This window comes from Zootoca vivipara, chromosome 16, assembly GCF_963506605.1.
Source record: "Zootoca vivipara chromosome 16, rZooViv1.1, whole genome shotgun sequence".
Lineage (NCBI taxonomy): Eukaryota > Metazoa > Chordata > Lepidosauria > Squamata > Lacertidae > Zootoca > Zootoca vivipara.
In genome coordinates, this window is record NC_083291.1 from 28,625,547 (window position 1) to 28,653,100 (window position 27,554).

Genomic DNA, 27,554 nt, shown 5'->3' on the forward strand with positions numbered 1-27,554 from the left:
GCGGACTGAACAATGGGGGTGGAGACGCTCCTTCAGGTACACTAGGCCAAGGCCATTTAGGGATTCAAAGATCAGCACCAACAGTTTGAATTGTGCTCGGAAACGTACTGAGAGCCAAAGCACAGCTTTGGGGTGGGGATGGAGGGCTTTTCAAAGACAAGTAGTGTGTGTGTGTATATGTGTGTGTGTGTGTGTGTGTGTGTGTGTGTGAGAGAGAGAGAGAGAGAGAGAGAGAGAGAGAGAGAGAGAGAGAGAGAACACTTACACAGTAGTCACTCGTTTAAGAATATTTTCTGTCATGATCTAGGGGTGGAGGGGGGACACTTAAGGGACGTTTCAATTTTCTCTACATTTTCCTGTTTTCAAATAGATTTTTTTTGTCTTGTAAGACCTGGCAGCCTACCTGTTTAAAACGTTTGTCCTGAATCACCCACTTTCCCAAAAGTAGTCACTCTAGAGAAATCAGTATTGCTGAATTCAGAAATGTTGAAATTATTGCATTTATCTGCAACTGACCTTTTTATTACGTTATTATTTTGTCCTGCAAGAAGAGCACTGACCATTTGGGTTTTGTTTAAATTAAATTGCTATGCATTGCCATCTTCTGCTTTGCCTACAATGTGACTGCAGATACCCACAAGATAAAGAGCAGCTATGGGAAGATTTTCATTGAGGAAGCCACCCTGGAACTTCACACAGACGCTAAACAAACACACTCTTTCAGAATCACAGTCATCTGTCTAATCTAATCCTTTGTGAAAACATAGTAATGCATATTGTAAAGATATATTTAAAAAGAAACATGCTCAGTTCACAATCAGTGTGCTTCAGAAGCCAGTGCATGACAGGTTATTGCAGTTTGAGTGGATATCACGGACAGTCACCATAGAGATTTTAAAAATCTGCTTAAATTGCTTTGTGTGGGAAAATAGAGGAATTTTACTCACTGTAAAGAGGGCATACCAATTTCCTGAAGAACATCCATCAAGGCAGGAGGCAAGGTTTACTAATGGTTGACTCTTTCCAGGGAGGGCCTCCCACAGTTCCCAAGACCAGACTAGGGAGAAAAGAGAAGCCCAAAATGCAGATGAGAACTAACACCAGGCAAAGAGCAACATGCCAAAAGGGTGAAATGCAAAACTTTTATAGGGAAAGGGCAGAGAGGAAAGTAAGACTGATAATACTCCAGCTAATCTCCCCACATGACCTCCATTTCTTCCTCTGGCAGTGGAGGTAGAACATAGCCATCATAGCTGAGACCATATAACACCGGTCCTGAAAGACCTACATTGTCTCCCAGTACATTTCCAAGCACAATTCAAAGTGTTGGTGCTGACCTTTAAAGCCCTAAATGGCCTCGGCCCAGTATACCTTAAAGAGCGTCTCCACCCCAATCGTTCAGCTCGCACACTGAGGTCCAGCTCCGAGGGCCTTCTGGCAGTTCCCTCACTGCGAGAAGTGAGGTTACAGGGAACCAGGCAGAGGGCCTTCTCAGTAGTGGCACCCGCCCTCCCATCAGATGTCAAGGAAATAAACAACTGTCTGACTTTTAGAAGACATGTAAAGACAACCCTGTTTAGGGCAGCTTTTAATGTCTGATGTTTTATTGATTTAATATTATTATTATCATCATCATTAATTCTGTTGGGAGCCGCCCAGACTAGCTAGGGAAACCCAGCCAGGTGTTTCGCTCTGCAAGCATCCCTTTTCTAACAGCTTTGGGAGGTGTGTTTTTAAAAGGAAATAAAAACCTGGAAGGCCTGTTTGGCCAATAACCAGAGCAAAACAGGGAAGAGGGGAGAGAATGTGTGCATATACAGTTTTCGAACCTCGGAAAATCAGTCATCCTTACGCAGCCGTAGATATACTGAAGCTAGCTCTTCAAGCCTAGCTTGTCTTTGCCCATGTTGGGCACAGCTCAACATGGTTAGGTATGCAGTGTTTGGAATGGAGGCCAGAGGAAGGGAGTGGTATGAAACACATTGTTGGACTACAACTCCCATTACCCCTAACCATTAGCCCATAGCCTCCACCATTTCTCTAAAGAAAATAGGTACATCAAATTCTATTATTATTATTATTATTATTATTATTATTATTATTATTATTATTATCCCACCCATCTGACTGGGTTTATAAAAGCAAAATACAGTGGTACCTCTGGTTAAGAACTTAATTTGTTCCAGAGGTCCGTTCTTAACCTGAAACTGTTCTTAACCTGAAGCATCACTTTAGCTAATGGGGCCACCTGCTGCTGCCGCCGCGCCGCACAATTTCTGTTCTTATCCTGAAGCAAAGTTCTTAACCTGAGGTACTATTTCTGGGTTAGCGGAATTTGTAACCTGAAGCGTTTGTAACCCGAGGTACCACTGTAAAACATGAAACATGAAAAAACCTTCCCTATACAGATTACCTTCAGGTGTCTTCTAAAGGTTGTACAGTGAGGGGGAAAGGTATTTGATCCCCTGCTAAATTTGCCCGTTTGCCCTCTGACAAAGAAATGACCAGTCCATAATTTTAATGGTAGGTTTGTTGTAGCTGTGAGAGACAGAATAACAACAGGGAAACCCCTCAGAAACCCAGAAGACAAAAGTCACGGAAATAAGCTGTAGCAGGATTTCTACGCATGGGCCGTGCCGTGTGGAGCCCTTCCCGCTGGAACAAGACACCCCCTCGAAAATAAGCCTTAGTGTGTCTTCTTGAGGAAAAATAAATATAAGACAGTATCTTATTTTCGGGGAAACACCTGTGTCTTTTACTTTCTCCAGAGCCCCTCTATCACAGTCCCTATGCCCATGTCACTTGCATGGCACTCCTCATAGGGCTTCTTCTATGGGCAGAGTGGGTGCGATCATTGAACTGAGTGACACCCGCCATTTCCACAGGAGCCGGCAGGCATAGCTTTTCAGATCCTTTCAGACACCCGTTTTGGCAGAGTAGCTAAATTGCAGCTAGGAAGCCAAATCATGTGCAGTACTAACTCTTTTCTTGAAATCAAAACAATGTCCAAATACTTGTTAAAAGTAGGAGAGGGAGTTATCCAATGCTGCTGCTTCTTCAGTGTTCATGGAGGTGCAGCCATTGCCCTCACACCAAACAAAATGGAGAAAGACATTTTAAAAAACAACAACAACCTCCCCTGTGACCAAAATTAACCAAGAGCGCAAGAGTTACTGGGGAACACAGCAGAACGAAACACACAGTAATGTGGTTTAAGCATTCCCAATTTCAGTACGTTAAATCACTATACTTAGCAACCAACCCCCTAACCCAGGGAAGCCGTGGGGCGACTCCTGCCTTTCCCACCTCCCTGGCATCTCATGCAAGTTCTACCTCAGACTCACGGTGTGTGTTTTTGGTGGTGCTGTCCTCTTCAGTGGGCGCCATTGCTGCTGCCACTCTTCTTCCTCAAGACACGGCTGAGGCAAAGAGGAGCAGAGTTTTCTCTCACCCTCACTTGCCCAGAGCAGGGGGCAAAGGCACAGCAGGGAAGGCAAGAGCCTGGTAAGTCTTTGCTCTCCTCCGTGGTGGAGAAGGCAATGTGGGGCGAGGCAAGCTGGCCCTGAGGGAAAAGGCCGCTTTGGGGAGGTGGCAGCAGGATTCAAACAATCTTTGCAGGCGCCTTCTTGCCTCTCTCTCCTAGCAACGTGCATCTTGAGGCAGCTGACTTTCCAAGCCAGGCGGTGACCCCACAGAGTACCAAACGTCATGGCCTGGGCTCCCCCATACCACACGCAATGAGTTCAGAAGGCCCATATGCCTTTCCCTGTCGGGCTTTTGAGGTAAAGAGGGAGAAGTCCAACTGAAATAATAGGAAAAGCAAATGTGAAAAGGCACACAGAGGCCTTTTCACCACTGCCGCTTGCTGTTAACAGATCTCTGCTGAGAGACAACCTCCTGGTTGCTAGGCAGGGCCTATTTGAGTCCTTCTGGGAATCCCTCCCAGGATAGAGTCAATTATTATTTGGTCCTGCCACCTGCCTTAACAGGAGGGTATATCCCTTCCTGCCTCAGCGAACCAAGTCAAATATACTTGGTATATTTGTATATAGCTGTATATAAAATATACAGATATACAAGAGTTTTCATACCTCCATTAGTGGTAGTAGTAGTAGTAGTAATCAGTGTTTCCCCCCCTAAAAAATGTATAGGGGTGCTCTCATTTTACTACTCATATTGAAATACTGAGGCCAAACTTAGATTCACAAAATGTTTAGGGGTATGCATACCCCTGCATCCCCCAGAAAAAAACCTAATAATAATAATAATAATAATAATAATAATAATAATACATATATTACCTAAGTTCACAGAGCATGTTACAACATTAAAGCACAGCATTTCAGCAACGTATTATAACAACCTAAAATTACAAAAGCAAGGTGGATCCTAAAAATATACACCTCAAATGTCAAAAGCCAGGGCAAAAACGTTTGGACACTTTTGTATGTGAAGGAGGGAAGGGTAAGCAACACCCTATTCCTTACTAATATGGATGCATAGGGCAGTTAGAGGAAGAAGAGGGTGGGGATTGTATATATACACACACACACTGCTCTGAGGTTTCATTACAATCAAATAGTATATGAATCTTGTGAAATGAAATAAAAAACAAGACCCGAAATATGAAAGTAGTACTGTATTGAACTCTCCAAACATATTAATCAAAAAATAAATATGCAATTAAACAATAGCGTAATATATACAGTATTGGAAGACAGAATACTGCTTGAAAGTATGTTTTCATGAATTAGTCCATTTTGACTAATTAGCCTTGTCCATTTAATCTATTATCCCTGGGAAGAATGATAGCACCACATTCCTAAGGAAATGTATTCAAGGCCCTCATGTACATTACTGGCTGAGAGAAGTTAATTTGCCTCTGCAGCTGCATTTTCATTGGTAGATTGCTAGCTGTAAGCACAACTTGCTAGAATATATGTGGCATAATTATACAAAAACCTTTTAAACTGTTCAATAAACACACTTCCCCTTCAGTGTGTGGTGTCTGACAGGGAATTTGTGCAGCTCAAAAATCTTTCTAAGACACCATTATATCAAAAGGGAGCAAAAAGCAGGCATATTGAAGCACTCTTTACTTTATTGGCAAGGTTGGCAAGGTCACAGATGAAAGCAAGAAAGAATCATCTTCCAGCTCTGATTCTTGGACAACCTGAATTCAAATCTGCCTAACTGTATTCAGCAAAGGATCCTGAAAGAATTAGCTAGGATCATTGCAGAACCGCCTGTTACCTTGCACAAAAATACTAGTGCAGATTCACAGGTACATGTTCCAAAATGGAAAGAAGGAAGACTCAGAAAGCTGTGGTCCTACTACTTGATTTCTATAGCTGAAAAGATACTAGAACAAAGTGCTAATACATGAGGACTTAGATTAAAATTGACTTAGAAAGACATGCTGACTGCTACTAATCATGCCAGAACCAACTTCCTTTCTGAAAATTAACTGATTTAGTAAACAAGGAGAGTGATGTGGAATATACTGTACAGTATCTTTTTAAATATATAATTTTATTTTTCATTTTCAACTTTTACAAACATTTTAGCCAGAGAAACAAGATCTTTACAAATCTACTTTACCTTCCACTCAACTGTAACTGAACTCCAAAATTCTGTTTGCACTAGTCACCTATAGGCAGCGCTGGCCCATCTATGAGGCAAGGTGAAGCAACAGCCTCAGGCAGCAGTAGAATCTACATATCTTTACCCCCCCCCCCCGCTCCTGATGTGCATCTTCACTCACCCTTTCTTCCTTTGTGGAGCGGTGCACCATTTTGTGGTTTACCTCAGGGGCCAAAATGTCTTGGGCTGGCCCTGCTAAATCTTCAGAAACATACACTAGAAGTGAACACTGCAATAGCTGGAAATCCACTTGGAAAGCATGGTTATAAAGGGACCAGTACTGGACTGGGATGTACAGAATATAGGAATGAGTCAGGAATAAAACTGGTTAGGTGATAGAAGATATAGAAACCCACAGCTGTTAACAAGCTGAACAGACACCAACAACACAGTTCTGTGCCACAAAAGGCCAGGCCACATTCAAGGTTTTATCATAATTGCAAGATTCAGAAATTAAAACCCCAGCCCAATTAAGCCTTTATTTGTACAGCATTCACCTATAGGAATTCAGGACGACTGAAAAGGGTTTAGAAGCCAGGCAGAGAAGCTGGAATCATTCAGCCTAGGGAAAGGAGGAAACGGGTTGAAAATTTTCAAATATTTAAAGGGATGTCAAAAAGAAGAGGAGGGATCCTTTGCTCCATACCCTGAGGACTGGCTGGTAAGCAATGCACTCAAATTATTATAGCAGAGCTAAGATATCTCCCTTCTCCAGCAGATTGAAAATGTCATTTCTAAAAGCTCATCTCTCTGACACATGGCTGTAAGAATATCTGCTGGTTCCCTGCAGCTTTTGCATCAACCTCAGGCTTCAAATCTTTTTTTTAAAAAAAAGCTCTCCACCAATTTGCCTCCAACTCCCAGTTTGCTTGGCAACACTCCACATGCCTTTCCATGGTGATCACCAGGCTCCAACAGGAACATTTGAATGGCTTAGGACAGGCATCCCCAAACTGCAGCCCTCCAGATGTTTTGGCCTAAACTCCCATGATCCCTAGCTAACAGGACCAGTGGTTGGGGAAGATGGGAATTGTAGTCCAAAACATCTGGAGGGCCAAAGTTTGGGGATGCCTGGCTTAGGATGTCAATGATCACCGCTTTCCACCATCATCAATGATCATCATCATCCATTCAAGGTCATGGCTTGCTCAGGTGTGGGAAGCAGAAGGTTCACAAGAAGGCAAGGCATTGCTGTGTGGGTATTGGGAGGGTAGTCTTGTTGGTATTTCAAGTACAGCCATACCTCAGGTTGCGATCGCTGCGGGTTGCACGTTTTCGGATTACGGATGCGCCGAACCCGGAAGTATCGGAACAGATTACTTCCGGGTTTTGGCACTCACGCCTGCGCAGAACCGCTAAATTGCACATGCGCAGAAGCATCTAATTGCATCACGCGCATGCGCAGATGCGGCACTGCGGGTTGTGAACGTGCCTCCCACACAGATCACGTTCGCAACCTGAGGTTCCACTGTATAAGTGTTCCCATTTTTTAGATGCTACACTGCAGTGTAGCCAGAACATTTAGGGTCCAAAGCTGACAGGTGCCACTGACAAGTCACATTCTGTGCAACGGCCATTACAATGATGGGTGTTGTGATGAAATGGGAACACTCCAAAGAGCTTTCCCACACCCGTTTCCTTGCCCAACTGCAAACCAACAACTCTGCAGTGTCGCCACTGGTCTTAATCTCTGGTACTTGCTGCCGCCACCCTTTCTCTTGCAGCCCAGATGGAAGGGGACCTGGGATCCACCAATGCAATTGCTTTTAAAAAGGTCAGTGCACCCAGCACCCCTCGGTTCAAACTACTCACAAATTGCTCAGGGAAACAGGGCTAGCTTCCAGATGCCTTATCCTAGTCCAAGACCAAAGCAGCTTGCTCATTTCCCTGGCAGAGCCCCCCTAAACCAGGGGCGAAACTAAACTTATTTCACCAGGCTCAAAGATCCAGTTTGGCACCCCCTATATTGATTTGCGCACACACATACACACACAAGCTGGGAGCCTCAATGGTGCTCCTCTGGAGGCTTTACCCAGGGCAAAAAAAAAAACAACCCTGGCTCTGCCTAAACTTCCTAAAACCCAAGAACTCTGAGAGCAATGCATCCTGTGTTTCCCAGACAGTTCACTTATGAGTTATTCAGAGGGAAAAGGCAGCCCACACTTCCTGAGTGTCTCCCAGTTCTCAGAAGAGCAACTCTGGTTGTAAACCTTTAGTACAGTAGTATGAATTCCAAGCATCTAGGAACCTGGAGATTCTCAACCTGAGGTTGGCAATCACACACAACTTCAGTGGCCAAATGGCCAAAGTTTATTAAACGCAAAAAGAAAAGGGAAAGCAGACAGAAGGTCAAAACAGAATACAAAACAGACCAGAACCAGAACACTGTGGCTCCAAAGCTAATCTTAGCCATGTGACTGCAATACAATGATTCCAATTCAGTTAAACCAGAGGAGGAACTTCTGTGTTGTGGCATCCATAGAAATAAGGAGAACATCAGCCTTGGTGTAGTTTCAGCCTTTTGGCTGAAGCAGCAGAATTATTTATATTTTCTCATGTTTAATTGTGGTGAGCAAGTGAACTGCCAACAAAGCTGGAAGCAGGAACATATTGCCCCAGTCTTCAAAAGGGAAGGATGAAATTTGGCAAAATACAGACTGAGTTTAACTTTGATGGTGCAGAAGATTCTAGACTATATTTTTTTAAAAAACGGAATCAGTTTGTAGGCCAGCATGAATTTGTGATGAATAAAACCAGCAAGATTAATTTTACCTTTCTTTTTTGAAAAATCGGGTTTCTAGCTTAGTGGATTGTGGAAATGCGTTGGGTGTAATGTATCTTGACTTCAAGAAAGCATATGACATTTTGGCTAGCGAACTAATTGAATGTGGGATAGAATATATGTGGGATAGGTGGATTCACAGCTGATTGGAAAACCATACTCTGAGGGCTCATCAATTCTGTCCTGCACCTGATACTAACTAAGATTTTCATCAGTTGCTTCAGTGAAGTGGTAGAGGTAATTCTGATTAAAGTGTGGATGGCACAAAACTAGGTCAGCTTAACCCCTTGGGAGACAGGAATAAAATTCAGAAGGGCCCTGACAGAATGGGAAACTGAGCTGAAATTAACAAAGTGGTACTGAATGCAAAGTTCTGCATATAAGCAGAAACAAAACTCCCCAAACCCACAAACGTACAGAGATAGAATGTGTGTGTGTGCGTGCGCACACCTGATTTGGAAGTAGTACATGTGAAAAGGATATTGCATCTCATAACCTTGGATTCATCAGAACAGAGTGGTTTCATTCTGGTGCAGCAGATATCAACGCTTACCTCCTTAAGGGTTTGATCAAACAATATGTAAGCTAAAAAAAAATTTAAAATTTAAAAATGTCCAGTAGCACCTTAGAGACCAACTAAGTTTGCATGCACACAAAAGCTTATACCCAGAACAAACTTAGTTGGTCTCTACGGTGCTACTGGACATTTTTTAATTTTTTTATTTATTTTGACTGCGTCAGACCAACACGGCTACCTGCCTGAATATGTAAGCTGTGCAACTTTGATATTGTAAAATCATCTTCCAAATCTAAAAAGGAAAAAAAATGTACTTTTTTGGGATGTGTTTTCTGATTTATTTTTTTTAAGGCAATAGCTATGAGTATGTGACAGTGCATTTGTTTCAAACAACAACCAGGGCCGTCTTAAGTATATTTGGCGCCCTGGCGCCGTGGTGCGATGGATCCCTCCGGCGCCCCCGCCCTGCCCCGTTTCCCAGCGCAGCGGGCAGGCGGAGCTCACAGCGCGGCTGCCGGGGTGCAGCTCTGTGGTGGGTGGGCGGGCGCAGCTCCGCAGCGGGCAGGTGGGCACAGCTGTGCAGCGCCCCCCTGGCGGGCGGGCGCCTTGGCACCCTGCGCCACCCAGCCTGGCCGTAGGGCCGGCCCTGACAACAACAACACCTTATACCATAAACCAACTGACCAACAAACATATCTACATGCTTCTAGCTACCATCCCAAACATACCAAACAATCCATTGTATATAGCCAGGCCCTATGTTACAGCCGCATCTGTTCCAACTCTACAGACAGAGACTCTCGCCTAAGAGCTCTACAGCAAACCCTTTTATAACTACCGTAAAATATCCGTCCGATGAAGTTAAACAACAGATCAACAGAGCCAGACTGATACCCAGAGAGAACCTGCTGCAAGACAGACCCAAAAAAGAAAATAACAGAACACCACAAGTAATCACATCTTCTAACATTGTGTATGCCATCAAATGCCAACAGTGCCCTTCAGCCCTCTATATTGGACAAAAAGGCCAAACCCTACGCCAAAGGATAAATGGACATAAATCTGACACCAGGAATCACAAGACAGAGAAACCAGTAGGAGAACACTTCAATCTCCCAGGACATTCTTCTATACAGGATCTCAAAGTAGCTGTCTTATTACAAAAGAATTTCAGAAATAAACTGGAAAGAGAAGTTGCTAAATTGCAACATTACCAGACTTAAAACCATGGAGAGACCTGGTCTGAATAGAGACATTGGGTTCTTATCTCATTATACATGATAAAGTTATTTTTAGCCATCTCACCCCTTGCTTTTTTCTGGAAGACCAATTGCAGTCGTCAACAGGTTTACCACACCCATTCCCACTACCCTTCTGAGTAAGACCCCTCCCCACCCTCTCACTATATATAAGGGTCTGGTGACTTCTATTTCAGTGTATCTGAAGAAGTGTGCATGCACACGAAAGCTCATACCAATGACAAACTTAGTTGGTCTCTAACGTGCTACTGGAAGGATTTTTTTTTATTTTGTTTCAAACAACATACTCATGATGAGAAGCTAGTGTGGCAAACTCCCTTTACAGTCATTTCACCTTGTTTTTCCTCGCCACTCCATTCCATAACAGTCTGCGCATGGGAGCTTATCTCACCCCCTGGCAACCCCTGTTCTCACTTCTTTTTCTCTTAGCAACTCTGTAGAATGATTGTATTTGAAACATTTACATTCTCACCTTCTCCTCTCTCACCTTCTCTTCTTGGCAAATGAAAGGGAAGAAGAATTGCATGAAGGGAGGCAAAACGGATCTCAGAATGTCAACAGATAATGGTGGTGGTGTGTGTGTGTGTGTGTGTGTGTGTGTGTGTACTGTTGTGGATAGAGGAAACATTAAAAAAATACTGGAACAATTTATTTTTCTACCTATTGAGATCACACAAAAGGCTTGTCACATAATTTTCAGAACATTGGGCCTAGCCTTGAGGCAACAGAAGTCATTCACTAAATTGGATATATGGTTTGCTTGAGTTCAAATCTTCTTTGAAGTCCATATGCAAGCCAAACCTTTGAAGTCCACATTTTTGTCTTTCCCCAAAGGGCAGTCTCCCTTGCTGAATGTCCTATGAGACATCAGCAGAATATTCCTTCTGCACAATCTGTACCTAAGCATGTAGACCTTCTTGTCACACCTTAGCGGGTGAGGTTTTGATGATTCTGAAAGGTTTGAGTAACAACCATCAAGCATCTAAAATAGGGTGGCCATAGGCCTAAATATGAGTTGTTGTTGTTGTTTAAAAAAAGATAGGTTGTATTTTTTAATCAAGTATTTATCATTAGTTTCATATATTAGAAGTTTGATTTGTATGTAATAACATCTATGAAATGAGATTCCAGGGCCTTTGTTTGCTATGGGGAGACCCAGAATTATTTAGGAGTTATAGGTCCATCTAGACATTCACTCGGGCAGAACAAAACTTTCTAGTCTGAATGGATATCTCAGATGAAGTGGATGTATCAGCCACACAGTCTTCAGATTTCGGAATTAAGGCATTTTTATAATTGCAACTCTAGTTTGTTCTATGTTGATAAGACAATTTAACCTGTGAGAGTTGGGAGTCATGAACATTGCAGCAAAATCAGGAAATCGCTTGATTTTTCCCGTTTTCGTCATTGGCAATTGACCCATGTACGTAATTGGCTCAATAGTGTTTTAAGATTGGCAGTTTGGCTAGCAGGGAGCTGATAGAGCCCGGTGGATTTGCTGAAACACACTTGATATAGTCGGTGGTGAAGTTGCCTGGTAATCATTAGTTGTGGAGATTGTCTTACAATAAAAACCTGATCCAAGATGGCTTTTTGTACAGATTTTTTTATTTAAAAAATGCATTAATGATAGTCAGTTTTTCTACAGGTTTTTTTTTAGAATCACCATTAATTCATCAGTTATCTTTACATGTTCCTGTCTTCCTCTTGCACTATACCTTTCTAGATCTGAAAATCAATGTGTATATGCCACTCACCCCATCGGTCAATTTTGAGAATACTGCTGGGTACACTCCACAACATGGAACTCAAGGTACTGTGTATGATGTACACCTCTTACCCATAGACATTCATTTAGCCTTTTCCCTGAATACAGTGGGCTCTCAGATATTGCCTAGTCAACCTGCTCCTTTTAACTCCAGTCCTTGGGAATTCCCCCCTCTATCATTATACCATGAATGATCATGAACCATTTTTTATAAGCACAAACTAAATTCAGTTTCTAGTTAATGTCATTTGCCTGCGCTGTCCCAATGACTGTAACCATGTGCTTAATAAAGCTTTTTAAAAGTGTGGTCCCTGAGGTGACATCCTTGGAAACAATCCACCTTCCAGTACATAATGAAGAGAGACTTCACAAGATGTGGATCGGAGAAATTCCCACCAGTGGCTACTCCAAGAGGGCATTAGGTTTCACTGATCATGCAATCCTTTCGTATCTGGTGGGGCATCCCAGGGCCATAGATATGCTGGATCTCCTTCTCTAGGCGTTAGGAGAGAGCAAGAGAGAGCATCAACCTCAGAGAGGGAGATCTGATGGAAGGTGGTCCTTCTTCATCTTCAACGTCACAGCACCTCCACAGCCAAGACCCTACCAGTAGGGCTGGCATCAGTAGGGTTGAAAAGGGTGTGTGTCATTCAATGCGTAAGATCCGCAGGACCAGGGAAGGCATGGATCTGAATGCTCCATAGCCTTTCACTTCACATGCCCTCAGATCTAGCAATAAAAAGGGGGGGTCTAATTTTTAACTGAATTTTTATCTGTTATAGAAAGTCTAATGTAGAGTATACAGTCAAAGCAACATAATTACTGTATATTCCTACGTATAAGACTACTTTTTAACCCAGGAAAATCTTCTCAAAAGTCGGGGGTCGTCTTATACGCCGGGTCATATTTCTTATACGGTGAGTGTATCCCAAACTCTATATCTTAACTGGAAAAGTTGGGGGTCGTCTTATACGCCCAGTCGTCTTATACGCCGGAATATGGTAACAGAAAACTGAAATATTATCTTAAAGATTTCAAAATAAAACATTACAAAGGAGGTGAACTACAGAATACATATTTAACACAAACAAAGTTAACCCAAAAAAATTATTGAGCATTTCATTAAAAAAAATCCCTAAGTGAAGTCAAATGTAAATTGCACATTTAAAACAGCCTAATTATCAAGAGAATAAAATATTATCATAAGCATGACACTGCTGTTTGGCAGGCACAAAAAGTTGGGGCAAAAGAATCCAATAGTTTGGGTTTGTTGTCAGGCATAGCGATGTCCCTCTGGTCTCACCAGGAGCCTCTTCAGTAGAGCTGGTGAGTGTTGGCTCTGCCCCCTAGGCAAGGTGGAAAGGGCCTTGCAGGGAGCGGCCTTCACGACTCACAGTCAGGCAATGTATTTCATATTGTTAAGTACCTTTGAGACATTTTTGTCTAAAGCAACTAAGAAATGTTAGCAACAACAACAACAATCTATCTCCACTGTAAAAAGGTAAAGGACCCCTGGACGGTTAAGTCCAGTCAAAGGCAACTATGGGGTTGTGGCACTCATCTCGCTGTCAGGCCGAGGAAGCCGGTGTTTGTCCACGTGGCCAGCATGACTAAACCACTTATGGCACAGCAAAACACCGTGACGGAAGCCAGAGTGCACGGAAACACTGTTTACCGTCCCACCATAGTGGTACCTATTTATCTACTTGCACTAGCTTGCTTTCAAACTGGGAGCTCACACCGTCACGGAGATTCGAACCACCAACCTTCCAAGCGGCAAGCCCAAGCGGCTCAGAGGTTTAGACCACAGCCCACTGTAAAGTCCCCAAGTCTCCTGCTAGCCTTTGAAGTAACTTTGGGGTGCCCAGCCCAACAACATTCCCATCACAGAAGAATTTGTTGTTGTTGTTTAGTCGTGTCCAACTCTTTGTGACCCCATGGACCAGAGCACACCAGGCAGTCCTGTCTTTCACTGCCTCCCGCAGTTTGGTCAAACTCATGTTAGTAGAATAATATTAACCAACGTTTTGGAAATAAGGGAGGTCTGGAATAAGGAAATGAGGAGCCCACTGATTCAGGGTCGGCAGAAAGCAGCTTATTGAAACATCCACACTTTCTCTCAGTTGGAGATGAATACAGCAGAAACTCTTATTCTGGGGACTTGTCCCCAGAATCAGATTGAAAAGGAAATGAGGTCTATGCCAAAAATGAATGGCACTTTGATTCACATGTTGTGGGCCTGCCCAACAGTGTCTTCTTTTTAGTCTGAAATAGTCATACCAGGGCTGGAGTGAGCAATGACTTGCTCTTTGAGCAGCTCTTGGGGTAGGGGTGGGGGTGGCGAGGACAGGCAGAAGTGAATTTGGATTCGTAAATAAGGGAGCTGCACAATTAACGCCATCATCTGTAGGTAGAGAGGGGTTGGCTTACACTGAACAGAAATAGCATAGGAACATATTTGTGTGGTGGGTGAGGTGGGAGGTGTTAACACTTTATTTTGCTGCTGCGATGTGCAACATCACAACTCTGCTTTGGTGAATTGCCTACCATATTGTTAACCCACAGATGATCTGAGTGCACTGTGGGGTGGAGAGTGGGGAAGCGGTGTCTGCCAGTGGGAGGTGCACCATATTTTACATGCACTTTGCAAATGAGTATTGGAAAGGGAGGGGCAGGGACCCATGCCATCGCCACTGTAGGCAGCAAATGCTGATGTGCGTCAACTACTGCCAGGGGGAAATCCCAGCCGTTGGTTGTACAGATCAATTTGCTGTAGCAGATTGCCAGCTGAGTGAGAAGAACTGCCTTCTACAAGGGTAGAAACACTAGATGGAAATACAAGCATACAGACCAAAGCACTTTCCAGATTTGGCAGTATGAGAGTCAAGCCAAACATGATGCTAAAAGTGACAGTGAGAACTGTATCAGATTTTATGTCAGCATTCAGGAAGGGTATGTTTAATCCATCCATCCACAGCCATGATCCTGATAAATACCCCCTACTTAGGGGGTGGAAGCTCCCATTTGTTCCCACTGTCAAGATCATGGATAGGGAGGGAAGGGTTAATACTCCCAGCATGGTGTAATCCAAATAAAAATTGACCCCTGTGCTACGGGTACCCAATATGACACCCTCTAGTTCTTCTTCTTCATCTTTGTTTGTTGTTGTTGTTGTTTTCTTTTTTTGTTTTGTGTTTTGTTTTTTTGTTTGTTTTTTGCTTTTTTGTTTAAAACATCTATATCCTGCCTTTCAGCATGTAGGACTCAAAGTTTCTTACAACAATAAAATGTACAATATGCAAAACTTCAAGCATAAATTATTATTTTTCCACAAATTTATTTATTTGGTTTTTACATAATATAGTTTACAATCATACCACAACACATTCCAAAAGGAAACCAATATTCTGACGAACCTTTGGACTTCCCCCCTCCCCCTCCGTGGGTCCTATTGTTAAACCTTTTCTTCTGCATCTTTTCATAATAATCCAAATTTTTATATTTCCATTGTATCCATAGTTCTCGTTACATTACAAGTGTTGTTCCTATCCTGCTAGTGGTTTTAACTGTTTACAGTGGTCTCCAAGGTAACTTATAAATTTCCCCCATTCCTTCTTCAAGTTTTGGTCTTCCTGGTTTCTGATCAAGCATCAATTAAACCCATAGCTGTCAAGTTTTCCCTTTTCTCGCAAGGAAGCCTATTCAGCATAAGGGAATTTCCCTTAAAAAAAGGGAGAACTTGACAGCTATGATTAAACCTAGAGAATTTTTTTCTTTTTTTAAAGAGCACCTGAGAAGCATTCAAGATTCAGGGGCCTCCTGAAATAAAACAGTTTTGATGAGGCATCTGAAACTCAGTAGGGACGCTGCCTATCAAACTTCTTGTGCAGTGGAGGGAGTTCCATAGAGGTGGGCCCACAATGCCTAAGCCATTACTCCTCATTGACATGATCCATCCTTCTGGCGCAAAGGGAACCACTAATAGTACTCCCCTCCAATGGTCTCAGTGATTAATTGGGGCATGCAGAGTAAGAGTGTCCTTAAAGTATCCTGGGCCTAAATCCGTCAGTGCTTTCTACACTAGTACAAAAACCTCCAACCTGGCCTGGTAGCAGACAGGAAGCCAGTGCAGGCCTCTTAGCACAGGTGCCATGTGTTTGTGCGAGTTTGTTCCCATCAGCAGTCTAGCCGCAGCATTTTGCACTAGATGGAGCTTCCTGGATCAGACTCACGGGCAGACCCACATAGAGCATGTCTGGTCTTAAGAGTATCTTGTTGTTGGCCATGCTCATTGAGGCTGATGGAAGCTGGAGTCTGACATCATCTGCAGGGCACCATGTTGGCTTCCCCCCACAGTAGTTTGTTTTAAAAGCAACTACGAGAAACCTATCTTACGATCAGGAATTTGTATGCTCAGACCTCTGATGGACTACATGTTTCTCCATTGGCGGCTAAAGTGATCGCCAAGGGACAATAGGTCCCTCAGGACATCTGTTGATTTTTTTGGACTGAGAGCTGAATGGAAATATGGCTGTGTACACATCCTCCATTCATGACAACTGTGGCGGATTTGAAACTGTTATGTCAGGTTTTTGTTTCGCAACCAACCTATCGAAGGGTTAACCCAGACTCCTGGTTAACTGGCAGCAACATTCCATGGGAGGCGTGGCCTGCATGGGGTTTAAATGGAAAGGGGAACAGTTATGTCAGTTGGCGGTTGGGGGTTTTTTGTGTGGGAGCTTGGGTGGTTGTGGAGAAGGTAGATTTTAGAGTAGATGAAGTAGTGGATAGGTATTCTGTTATTTGATTACCAAGAACGTTACCTGTGAAGTTAAGTTTGTACCGATGTTACCAGAAAGCAACCATTAAGATTCAAGCCAATAAATATCCATCTTTAAAGTGTCACATTAGTAATTGTCTATTTCATTTTCCAGCTAAGGTACCCAGGAACCCAGGTGGTGGGGAACTCTTTTAAACTGTCAAAACTGCCTTTTAGAGGAGAAAGGTTAGTTTGTGGCTGAGAGTGCACCAAGAAAGGGGGGGCTAAAGGAGGAGACAGGTTCTGAGTGATAATAAAGTTACCTCAGGAAGGAGGCTAGCTTTACAGTAAGGGAGGTTCTAGTGAAGGGAAACCCTTATCTGAGCGCACATAGGAACAGTCTTATTTTTAGCCCCAAGTCTATATAGGTACCTGGTCACGTTTAGGCTGGAAGAGGACTCTCTTTTATTTTTGAAAACCCACAAGTGCTAGAGGGTTTAAAGAAAGGCTAGAGGGATAAGTGGGAGGTTTGATTTACCTCAGAAATCCCTGCTAGTGCTTTTAATAATTGAGAGGTCAGAGTTATAAGACGGAAAGTGAGAGGGACTTTCGTCGCAACAACAACCAATACTCAGTAGTTATTTCATATACAGTGGTACCTCGGTTTAAGTACACAATTGGTTCCGAAAGTCTGTACTTTAACCTGAAGCGTACTTAACCTGAAGCGAACTTTCCCATTGAAAGTAATGGAAAGTGGATTAATCCGTTCCAGACGGGTCCACGGAGTACTTAAACTGAAAGTACTCAAACCGAGGCGTACTTAAACCGAGGTATGACTGTAAATGTATACTCTGTTGCTTTGTTGTTCACTGCCTGAGTACTGGTTCCAGGGCTTCCGTTGTACTTTAATTGAGTCTACTGCTGAAATTGAAGACCGCAATTGGTTCTGTATTCCCGCCTGCTAAAATCATTGGTCTTTTCTCTTCATTCCCTCAGCTGCTTCCTGTGCCTTTTAGCCGACATGTAACTCTTGAGCCTTTTGCGTCTCTTACCTTTCAGCTTTCAGTGTTTATTATTTCATTCCATTCTGTTCTTGAAATTGTGGCAATCTTCACAGTTAGGCACGTCTCCTTTCTCTTCATTTTGTAAAGCTGTCACAAAGCCAGCCGTGGTGACAGCAAAAAAGAGCAAAGGTTTTACTCCTGCTTACAAGTGACTGCCTGGTCAGGTGCTTAGTAAATTGTTTCACTTGCTTTATTCCCTGCACCAGTTACAGACACTGTACCGTTGGTACATTGGTGTGGCTACTTGCTCCCAGCCTGCATTTGTCAGAAAAGCAGCTCCTGCTGGAAGACTCCAAGTGTGTTGCATCTAACTGCTAAATTAATAGAGTTCTGTAATGTAAAGAGTTTTGTAATGTAATGTAAAGAGATCCGAAACTATAGTAGAAAATCAAAATTCCTATTAATTTTAGTACAATCCATGCTGCGACCTGGTGATCTTTCAGCATTGTGTCTTGTGTTTCTGAGTGTGGTCTGGACAGAAAATTCTCACTCTTCCACTTCCCAATCATGGTTTTGCCCAGTCTCTATTACTGGAGTCTTTCCATTTTCCCTTTGTTCTTTTCAATGGCAAATTGGTGCCATTGCACCAGCAGGAGGGGAAACTAAAACGAAGTGTGATGACTGCAAGTCTGGATGTGCCAAAGTAGAAAGAAAGATGGTTGTAGCCAGTGCTTTTTTTCCGGGGGGGGGGGCGCAGGCGTACGCATATCCCTCAACATTTTGTGAATATTTGTACTTTTGTCCATGTACTGTACAGTATTTATTTTTCCCAATTTGAATTATAAAATGGCAATTTTATTGAGTCAAAATGAGAGTACCCCTAAACATTTTTTTAAGAAAAAAAACACTAGTTGTAGCCCTAAATGAGTTTTCTTCCACCTACTGTGGTGGTAGAATGCATCTTTTGTTTGCTTGAGTTCCCACAATTCAAACCCACAGCATCTCTAGGTTAGAAAGGATCTACAGTACAGAGCTGGGAAATAATTCTCTTCTTGGAAACCTGCAGAGTGGTCTAACAGTTCCATGCACAGAGTGAGTCAGCCTTGTTCTCTCATCTGTCATATCGAGCAAGGTGCCACCTCATGTCACCCTTAGAGAAGAGGAAGATTTGAGATTCTCCAGAGGTTTACAACCATCAAGAGGACTCTTTTCAGTTTGAGTTTTTGGACCTAATTTGAATGCAGTTATTGGACTACGTTTTTTTGTTTTGGTTTTCATGTTTTGTCTCTTTTACATAACATAAAAATGCATGTACATTTACTTGATTGTGCAATTCATCTTGTGTGTGGTTTTTTTTTTTAATTAGATCACGGAACTGCAGTAAGACATGAACCAGTCTTTCGAAGAATTCTGATGGAAGACAGCATCATCTGATAGCAGGAAGATTTGTGAAATCCTTGGGTGGATCTTGTGTTCTACGCGTGTGTGTGTGTGCACATGTGTGCATTGTGTGCATGTGTTCTCGTTCTCTCTGTTTCACACACACCCATGTGCGTGCACACACACACACACGCACACACACACACAGCTGCCTCTAATTGGTCATGCATTAAATCGACTAGATGTGTAAAATCATCTCTGAAAGGACATAGTTAACAGATGTGTGTATGTGCGATTTGAAAAGTGTAACATAAGCAAGGTACCTTGGGATTCTTTCCTTTTATTTATACATTAAAGTGTGAATATTTTCTGTTACAAAGGTTCGGGTTCATTTATAACTTCACAGTGGAACTGAGATGTACGAGAATTTATCAAGCCCCTGTACTCTTCTGCACATTGCTCTGTGTGGCAGAAGGGGTGTGGAAGTGATTCTTTGCTTTTTGCCACATGCTGAATTGGATTTCCCCATGTAAATGGACATTGGTGCCAGGTCCAGCAGATTTCCCCAGTCTCTGATACAGAGAGTATGGGATACAGAATATGGAAATATCCCTCCTTGTGGTGCAGGTTCCAGGATAGGGATGCCAGTGGACATCTCCAGGTTTGGATCTGGATCTCTCACCTGCACACACCCACACCCATTGATACCCCCTCCAAATGCCTCCCTTTCCCCTTAATTCCCAAGTGGATCGCAGCAGGAGCATGATTAGTGAATGCAGTAATCTTGTTCCCCTTTGCAAAGCTGCAAGGAATGCTGCCACGTCATGATGTAGTACTCTTCTCAGGGTGAAGGCGAGGCCGGCTGAAGCTCAGATCAAGCTCAGGCTTGCAAGAGAGGTTAAAAATAATCTTTCAAAGGTTTCTTTACCTATGTCCGAAGCAAGAGGAAGAACAAGGAAAAATGATCTCTCCCCCGGTTTGGGGAAGTAACAGCTCAGATCCATTCTGTGTTAACATGGAGAATTCTTTGGGGGAAGTTGCTCATCCTTATAGAGGGATACGGGGCAGCAGTTTTTGGCAGGTGCCACTTATTTCATCCCCAAACAAGAGGTGTTCCCACAGAGGAAATGCTTTGCTTCCAGATGCATGGTTGAGTCAGGGCCCCTCCAGACTGATGCTTTTTGTGGGTATGTTTTGCAACATGTGATCAATTTATACTGCAATGCCCACACTTTATTAGCTGCTCTGTGGTGCTTCCCCAATGTTACATACTACATTATTGCCATCTGGAGTGGCTCTCTTGCCCTATGGCAGACAAAAGAGACACAACACACACACCCCTGAACAGTAGGGTTATAAAAAAGTTGCAGGATTTCGGGAGGAATTGTGGGGTATGCACCAACTACAAACCAAGCACCATGTCAGCCCAGAAACTTCTGCAGGTGCAAAGAGGATTGAAAGAAAGGTCACATATATATAATATAAAGCACAAACCATGTGCTGAAGGGGAAGATATGCACATCCCACCAAGATTTATGCCATAACTGCTTTGAAGAGCATACCAGAAGCTGAAGGGGATTGATGAATTAGCTTAACTTAAATGAGCCATGTTTGAGCTGATCTGAAGTGCCGTGAAACTGGTGTTTAGTTTGCATTGAACACACTAGTTGGGAGGGCTGGAGAAATGGGAGAAACATTCTGTGCTCAGGCACTGGGTTTCCAAACACCAAATAATGCAAAACCAAACCAAGTAAGGAGAGAGGTGAGGGCCAAAGCAGATACCTGGACTGCAGATGAAAGCAAGTGAGAGAAAGGACTGGGAAATTATCTGATCCAGCAGCAACTATAGGCCACCTTTGTTCTGGCAAAATACAGGGCAGGGCAGGGTGGGTGAATTTTTCTCCCCCATCTGGTGTTGAAATGACGTCAAAGCAATCCATTACAATCTATTGCAGCCTCTGGAATTTCTCTCTCTCTCTCTCTCTCTCTCTCTCACACACACACACACACACACACACGTATAAATCTGTCCATGCTTTGCCACCCAGAGCTTAAATATATGACCTTTCACACACCCTTTCACACACATACCAACTCCTAGGGGCCAAGGTCCCTTCGCCCCCCCCCATTAAAAATTAACACACACACCCCAGTTGATGTGCATTGACATTCAAATGGTGTGGGTGTGCCCCATCATGTGATTAATTATGAGTGGCGGGGCTTACCTGCCCCCCCAATATTTTACTCAAGTTGTCTCCCCTGGAGAGAAGAGTGCAGAAACACAGGACAAAGTGCATTTTACATGGAAACACAGGACGATCCGGTATTATAAAGGGCAGAAGGCAACCCTTTTGGAGCCTCCTTTGGGAAAGGGGGAAGGGAAGCTGTGATGCCTTGTATAGGAAAAAGCCCCTTTGAAGTGGAACTGGGAACCTTTGGACTGGGTGATAATTCCTAGCCACCACTTCCACACTAGCTACTTAGTCTTTTCACCAGTGTATAATCAGACTTCATAAATTTTGAGGCAAACCCAAGCTGCTCTGCTATATGTTGGGAAATTACAGAGGTTTAAAATGAGGCCATCTTTAAATAAAGGGACTCGGTTTATAGTTCCGTGGAATTGGGAATTTCCAAAATAGGTGTATTTATTGACATCCTTTCTGCTCAATGTGCTAATTTAGGGGTCCATTGAATGCCAGGGTATATCATGCCAAATCTTGGCCATTGGTCCAGCACTTGTTGGGTTCTCCAATCAAGCTTCAAATTTGCTCAACAGCAACCCAGCGGAACAGGAAATAAAGTTTCTCCAGCAAAAGCCACAGGCTGAAGATTGTGACTGGAAGGAATCCCTCTGCTTATTATTTTACGAAGCTTAATGATATTATGGAATGGCATTAGGAAAGCTTATAGAGAGGGAAACAAAGCACATAAGATGGGCTGTTTGAAAATAAAGCAACTGACATATGATGATATTTAAAGCAACTTAAAGCAATCTGATATAATTCCCAAACCAATTCATGGTTTAATAATGGTATGAACTACTAGTAAGCTCTGACAAAGCAATAAATTTGAATAAACAACATCCCTCCCCACCAGGCCCCAAAAGAACTCCCTCACAATGCCCACATATATATCTTTTAGATTGAGTTGCAACTGGGCCATTTATTTTTCCATAAACTTCATTTTTTATGTGGGCAGGCCCACATAGATCACGAGTTACTATAATCTACCTGGGGAAAAGGAGTTAAGCGAGACACCTGCTGCATCAGATTATCCATACAGGACACTTATTGGACACACATTAGCACTGGCTTGCCCAAACAGATGGTGCTCTTGTTTTGGCTTCATGGCCGAGAGGGGGGTCTTCTTGTCTGGGCAGCCCAGGACCTCCATACACGCTGCCCAGGCTTGCACCTAGTCACCCCTGGAGACACACTCCATTGAGACAGATGGATGCCAACAGAAGTATGAGTATGGCACTGATATTTTTCATTCATCATTATGTGTCCCTATCTCACACAGTGATGTCATTTTAAGATTTTTTTTCAGGTGTTGTTCTTGGTGTTCTGTTCCTGAGATGGCTCATCCTATCCTCTTTCTTTGTAGCTATGTATATAGAAATGAACATTATGTCTGTATTTGAGGAAGGTAAGGTGATTGCACAGCTTAGGAGTGTGGACAAGGTCCCAGGTTCAACTCCCAGCATCTCCAGGTACAGCTGGGAAGGACCCCTGGTCTTGAAACTCTGGAGAGCTGCTACCAGTCAATGTCGACAATACTGACCAAATGGACCAATGGTCTGATTCAGCAGAAGACAGCTTATTATGTTCCTACAGGCTTTCTCACATGATCTGGTCCTGGATGCTTTTCATAGAAAAGATATCTGTACAGATCGCTACCCAACCGTTGTCTTTCAGATGCAGGATGTCATCGGGTAGGTTACCAAAACAGAAATGGCCTGAAATTACCCTTTGACTTTGTGAATAAGTGCATGGCAACACAGACACAAGCAAGTTAGCAGTTTACGACTGCAACCCTATGCACATTTATCTGACAGTAAACCACCTTGAAATTTGTGAGATTTACCTTTGAGGAAAATGCACAGGCTCATACATTCTGAATCCAATCAGAGTGGAATTGATGCTCCTTGAAAATTAAAGGAGGTGCTACTGCTAACCTGAGCAGGAGCAGAATTAGATAATAGCAATTAAATAACATTTTCTATTAGCCTATCCAACCTCCTCTCCCACTGGATGCTAATGATGCGGGAAATTTTTATCCAGTGTCACAAGGACTCTGGTAGGGATGGCTTTCTCCTAGTAACCTCGTAAATAGTAATCCTGTGAGGTAATTGACATAAGACAGCCCTGAATTCATTTCCCATCCATGCAATGTTCGTCCTTTAAATGAAAAGCCAATTAAATATGAAACCACTCTGACTATTTGAACATGGGGAAAAAAATTTTGAGGAAACTATTCTTAAAGTGTTCTTATTTCACCGAGGACTCATCTATAATGTTCAATTAATGATGTTTACTTATCACTGTAACAATTACAAAGTTTCGGTGTTTTTCTTTCTTTTGTAACAAGCAACGCTTTCACATTGTGGCTATCAAATAATAACATTTGAAATGAAGAAACCACATTCCCTCTGCAGAAGACTGACACACACATAGACTCAGTGCAAACATTTGACAAAGGATTTTAATTTTTTTTAGTGTAATCTAACTGCATCTTGCAGATCACTTCAAAAATATTAATAGTCTTAGGAGATGAAACAATGTTTGCAGCTGCTTTATTCATCAGCTATGATGGTTGGTTTTTGCTCTGCTGAAACTGGTCCTCTAATTTATCAAAAATTGCATTTCCCAATAAAAGAGGCTTCTATTTTTCTGCCTCGCTTGTAGGGTAGTTTAGAATTTCTTTATCCTTTCATTAGGGTGGAGCTTAGCTAGTTGGCTGTGTGTGTCATGTGTAGTTTTCTGAGCACTAAACTTGTTTCCAGCACCTTTTGGTCCCTCTGGCTGATGATGTTCCTGATCGGGGACGGGGACAATACATGAGAGAAGTTGTCCTGTGACATCTTCCTATGGGTTTTAATTGAAGCACAGGAATTTGGGTAAGGGGGAGAACCTGTTTTTAAGGGAAGTTCTTCATTTCACCTTCAACAGAAGTCTGTGCTGATTTCTTTAAAAGTAAGGAGACCACTTTTCAAACAAAATAACAATGAACAGCTTCACTTCTTCCGACACTTACAGTAAAGGCAAGCTGAGCGTGTCATGGGATATTCAGGAAACATGGGCACCCAGGAATGCTGAAGGGTTCAGACCACGGGAGACATGATTTGTGGAGTGGAAGAAAGAACACTCAAAACCGCTTGGCCACACAAAATAATATTTACCCGAGACTTTAGAATTTCAGTCATCAGACTTTTCTCATTAATAGATAAACAACGGGAGAAAAGACTGCACTAGAACACTCCACAGGGACATCAAAACATACCAGTGAAGGGTATTCATATTTATGCCACCAGGAAGCTCTGGGTGATATTACAAGCATTTGTCCTATTATGCCCTTTCATTTTATCCTCTCTTTGAAGTAGGTTGGGTTGAGAGAGAATGGCTTTAAGATCACTGTGAGGCAACCATTTCTGCTGCAAGTACACCTGGGTTACATATCCCTGCAGCAATATGAAGTATGAATGGCATGTTTTCATTTTTAAACGCCAATACAGTGGTACCTTGGGTTAAGAACTTAATTAGTTAGGGAGGTCCGTTCTTAACCTGAAACTGTTCTTAACCTGAGGTACCACTTTAGCTAATGGGGCCGCCGCACGATTTCTGCTCTCATCCTGAAGCAAAGTTCTTAACCCGAGGTACTGTTTCTGAGTTAGCAGAGTCTGTAACCTGAAGCGTCTGTAACCTGAAGCGTCTGTAACCTGAGGTACCACTTACATAATACATAGTGCTGAAGGGGTCAAAGATAAGCAGTTTCAGAAAGTGTTAAGAGAGCATGGTACTTTGGGTGCCATGGGGCAGAAACTTCAGGTTGCATCATAAGGTTGTGGGTTGAGCATAAGAGTGTGGCAAATGTGATGTGGGGAGACATGGGTTCTGTGGTGCAGTGGAGGAGGGAGATTTATTGTGGTTGGCATCCATCTGTCTCAAGAGACAATGGGGTGCGCCTCCTGGGGTAAAGTCAAAACAGTGTTAGCAGTACCGAAGTGACTTCCATGCAGAACAAGACTGGGCAGTGCTCTATGGAGGTCCTGGACTGCCCAGACGACAAGAACCCCCTCTTGGTCTCTGTGGCTCAAAGGAAAGCACAGCAATATGTCTGGCTGCAATAATTGCTGGAAGGATAATTCCAATAATTGGTCCTCCTCCTCCTCCTCCTCTGGCAATCACTTGTAGCCGAGTACGATTGTCTTCTATGAACACGGTCCATAAGTGACTGTGGAGGCCAATTCTGGATCCACACATCCTTCCACAGTGGGGACATAGGTTTCCAGGCTAATTGCTCTAACTGTCTAGGTACTCCACTACGGATTTGTGAAGTTACTCTTAGCCTTTTCTTCTCCTGGAGATATCCCACAAGTCAGCGACAGTTTGGAGTCAGGGTTTCCCTTCTAGATCAGGCATAGGCAAACTTGGCCCTTCAGACATTTTTTGGGACTACAACTCCCATCATCCCTGACCACTGATTCTCTCAGCTAGGGATGATGGGAGTTGTAGTCCCAAAACATCTGGAAGACCAAGTTTGCCTATGCCTGTCCTAGGTTGATAAGCTGGAGGGACATGGTGGCTCAGGCACCCTGCAAGCCCAATGCCATTCGTGGGGACAGCATGTGCCTTTTACATCCTTCTCAGTCGCAGGAGCAGGGCTGGAAGGGACACAGCAGCTCGGGTGCACGGCAAACCCAGCCCCATGCTACTTTTGCAAGTGGCACGCTGGTGTCTCGGAGTGCCTGGGCTTGCACGCCACCTTGGGCTACGGCGTGCTGCTCTCAAAGTGCCACCCAGGGCAATCCGCCCCCTGCGCACTCCATTAGCTACACTACTAGGTTGAGAGAAAATTATGTTCTCATGGCCACACAGAATGGTCAAAAAGGCTGTGTACCCAAGGCCTTCTGGTAAAAAATGCAACATCTAAATCACAGTCTCTGCAGGAATGCAATTGTCAAGCTTAACTTGCCACTGAGATGTGCAGCATACCAGACGAAACCATGTCTAATTTCTAACCATTGGTTTTCAGTTTGAAAAGGGGAGACATAAACTGTCCATTAATGTACCTGTTGATAGTGTTAATAAAATTCCGTTTATCTTGCAAGCTAAGCCTTTAGATTCTGCTGCAGACTCCAATGTCACTTATTCTCGGTCATACCGGTACATATTTTAGTCACCTGCTTCATAATGTTGCAGTTCATGATAAAATGATTTATTAGGTGAAATTGTAGCTGATTGGTTTTAACCCCTTCAAGCTGAAACTGCACCCAAGGATCAGAAATCAGTCTGTCATCTTGAAATAGATATTAAAGCCTATGAAGTCATTTGGACTCCCAACTCTCCCATTGTTTCTGCAAATCCTCATTAGAAAACGCTGGATGAAATGTAGTTGGTATTAAAGAGGAATACAGGGAATACAGGGCAAACAAATGTGTTTGCTGATATTTACATGTCATAACAAGCACACTGTATAAAGAGATTTCATATTATTTGTAATGCCTTGGGGAATGAGTTTAAGGCAGTACTCTTAATGATACTTCAGTGTCTGCCAATTCAATGTCAATCCATGTCTAAATGATTTCTAAATAATACAAATTAGTCACCTGATTTGGATTGCCTAATTATATTTGAATAAATGTGGAATATTCCATCACTCTTGTATTTTTCTGTAAGATGGTAAAAGCAATTAAGGGGTTTCATAAAAAAATAAATTTATGAATAGTATTTTGCTACTTATTCATTATAGCGTATGATAGGGTGAAAAATTGGGAAGTTTTGAAAAATTGATCATGATAACTCACAAGCTTTCCAACATATGTATTGGTGTGGGGGTATGGAAATTGCAACTGCATATGATTTGAGAATTTTTCCTAAGAAAATAAAAGAAAAGGGTTTTTTAGTCTTAAGCTATATTCTTATATAGGAACTATGGTACATACTGATGGTTAAATGATATGTAAAATTGGATATGAATATGTATTAAAGCTTAGAAAATAATTCTAACCCTTTATGTTCTGAGCAGTTCTCATTTGCTTTTTCTCCTACCCCAGCCATCCATGTGTAATGGCGCAGAAATACATTACATGCATATGTGTGTAATGGAATGTCAATACCATTCTTTTAAAAATAAAACAGCTTTGGGATGGGGTAGTTTTGATCAGAGAAATTAAACTTTCCCTGTTCAGTTTTTCCTCTTAATATCCCTCCCATTCCCAGC

At 42.7% G+C, this 27,554-nt stretch overlaps 1 protein-coding gene across 3 annotated transcripts in view; it reads left to right on the forward strand.

The window, feature by feature from the left end:
* The window catches only part of ADGRL3 (adhesion G protein-coupled receptor L3), a 504,270-nt gene extending 484,821 nt beyond the window's left edge, over positions 1 to 19,449 (forward strand). For 2 of the 3 annotated variants that reach the window (XM_060268958.1, XM_060268959.1), the window contains one exon: positions 19,099 to 19,449. In XM_060268958.1, the coding sequence (XP_060124941.1) occupies positions 19,099 to 19,166 (68 nt within the window). In that variant the 3' untranslated portion in view covers positions 19,167 to 19,449. Of the gene's footprint in view, positions 1 to 11,927; positions 12,016 to 19,098 lie in introns of those variants that run through there. The other variant, XM_060268961.1, reaches the window with a different exon arrangement.
* Positions 19,450 to 27,554: the final 8,105 nt, after the last annotated feature.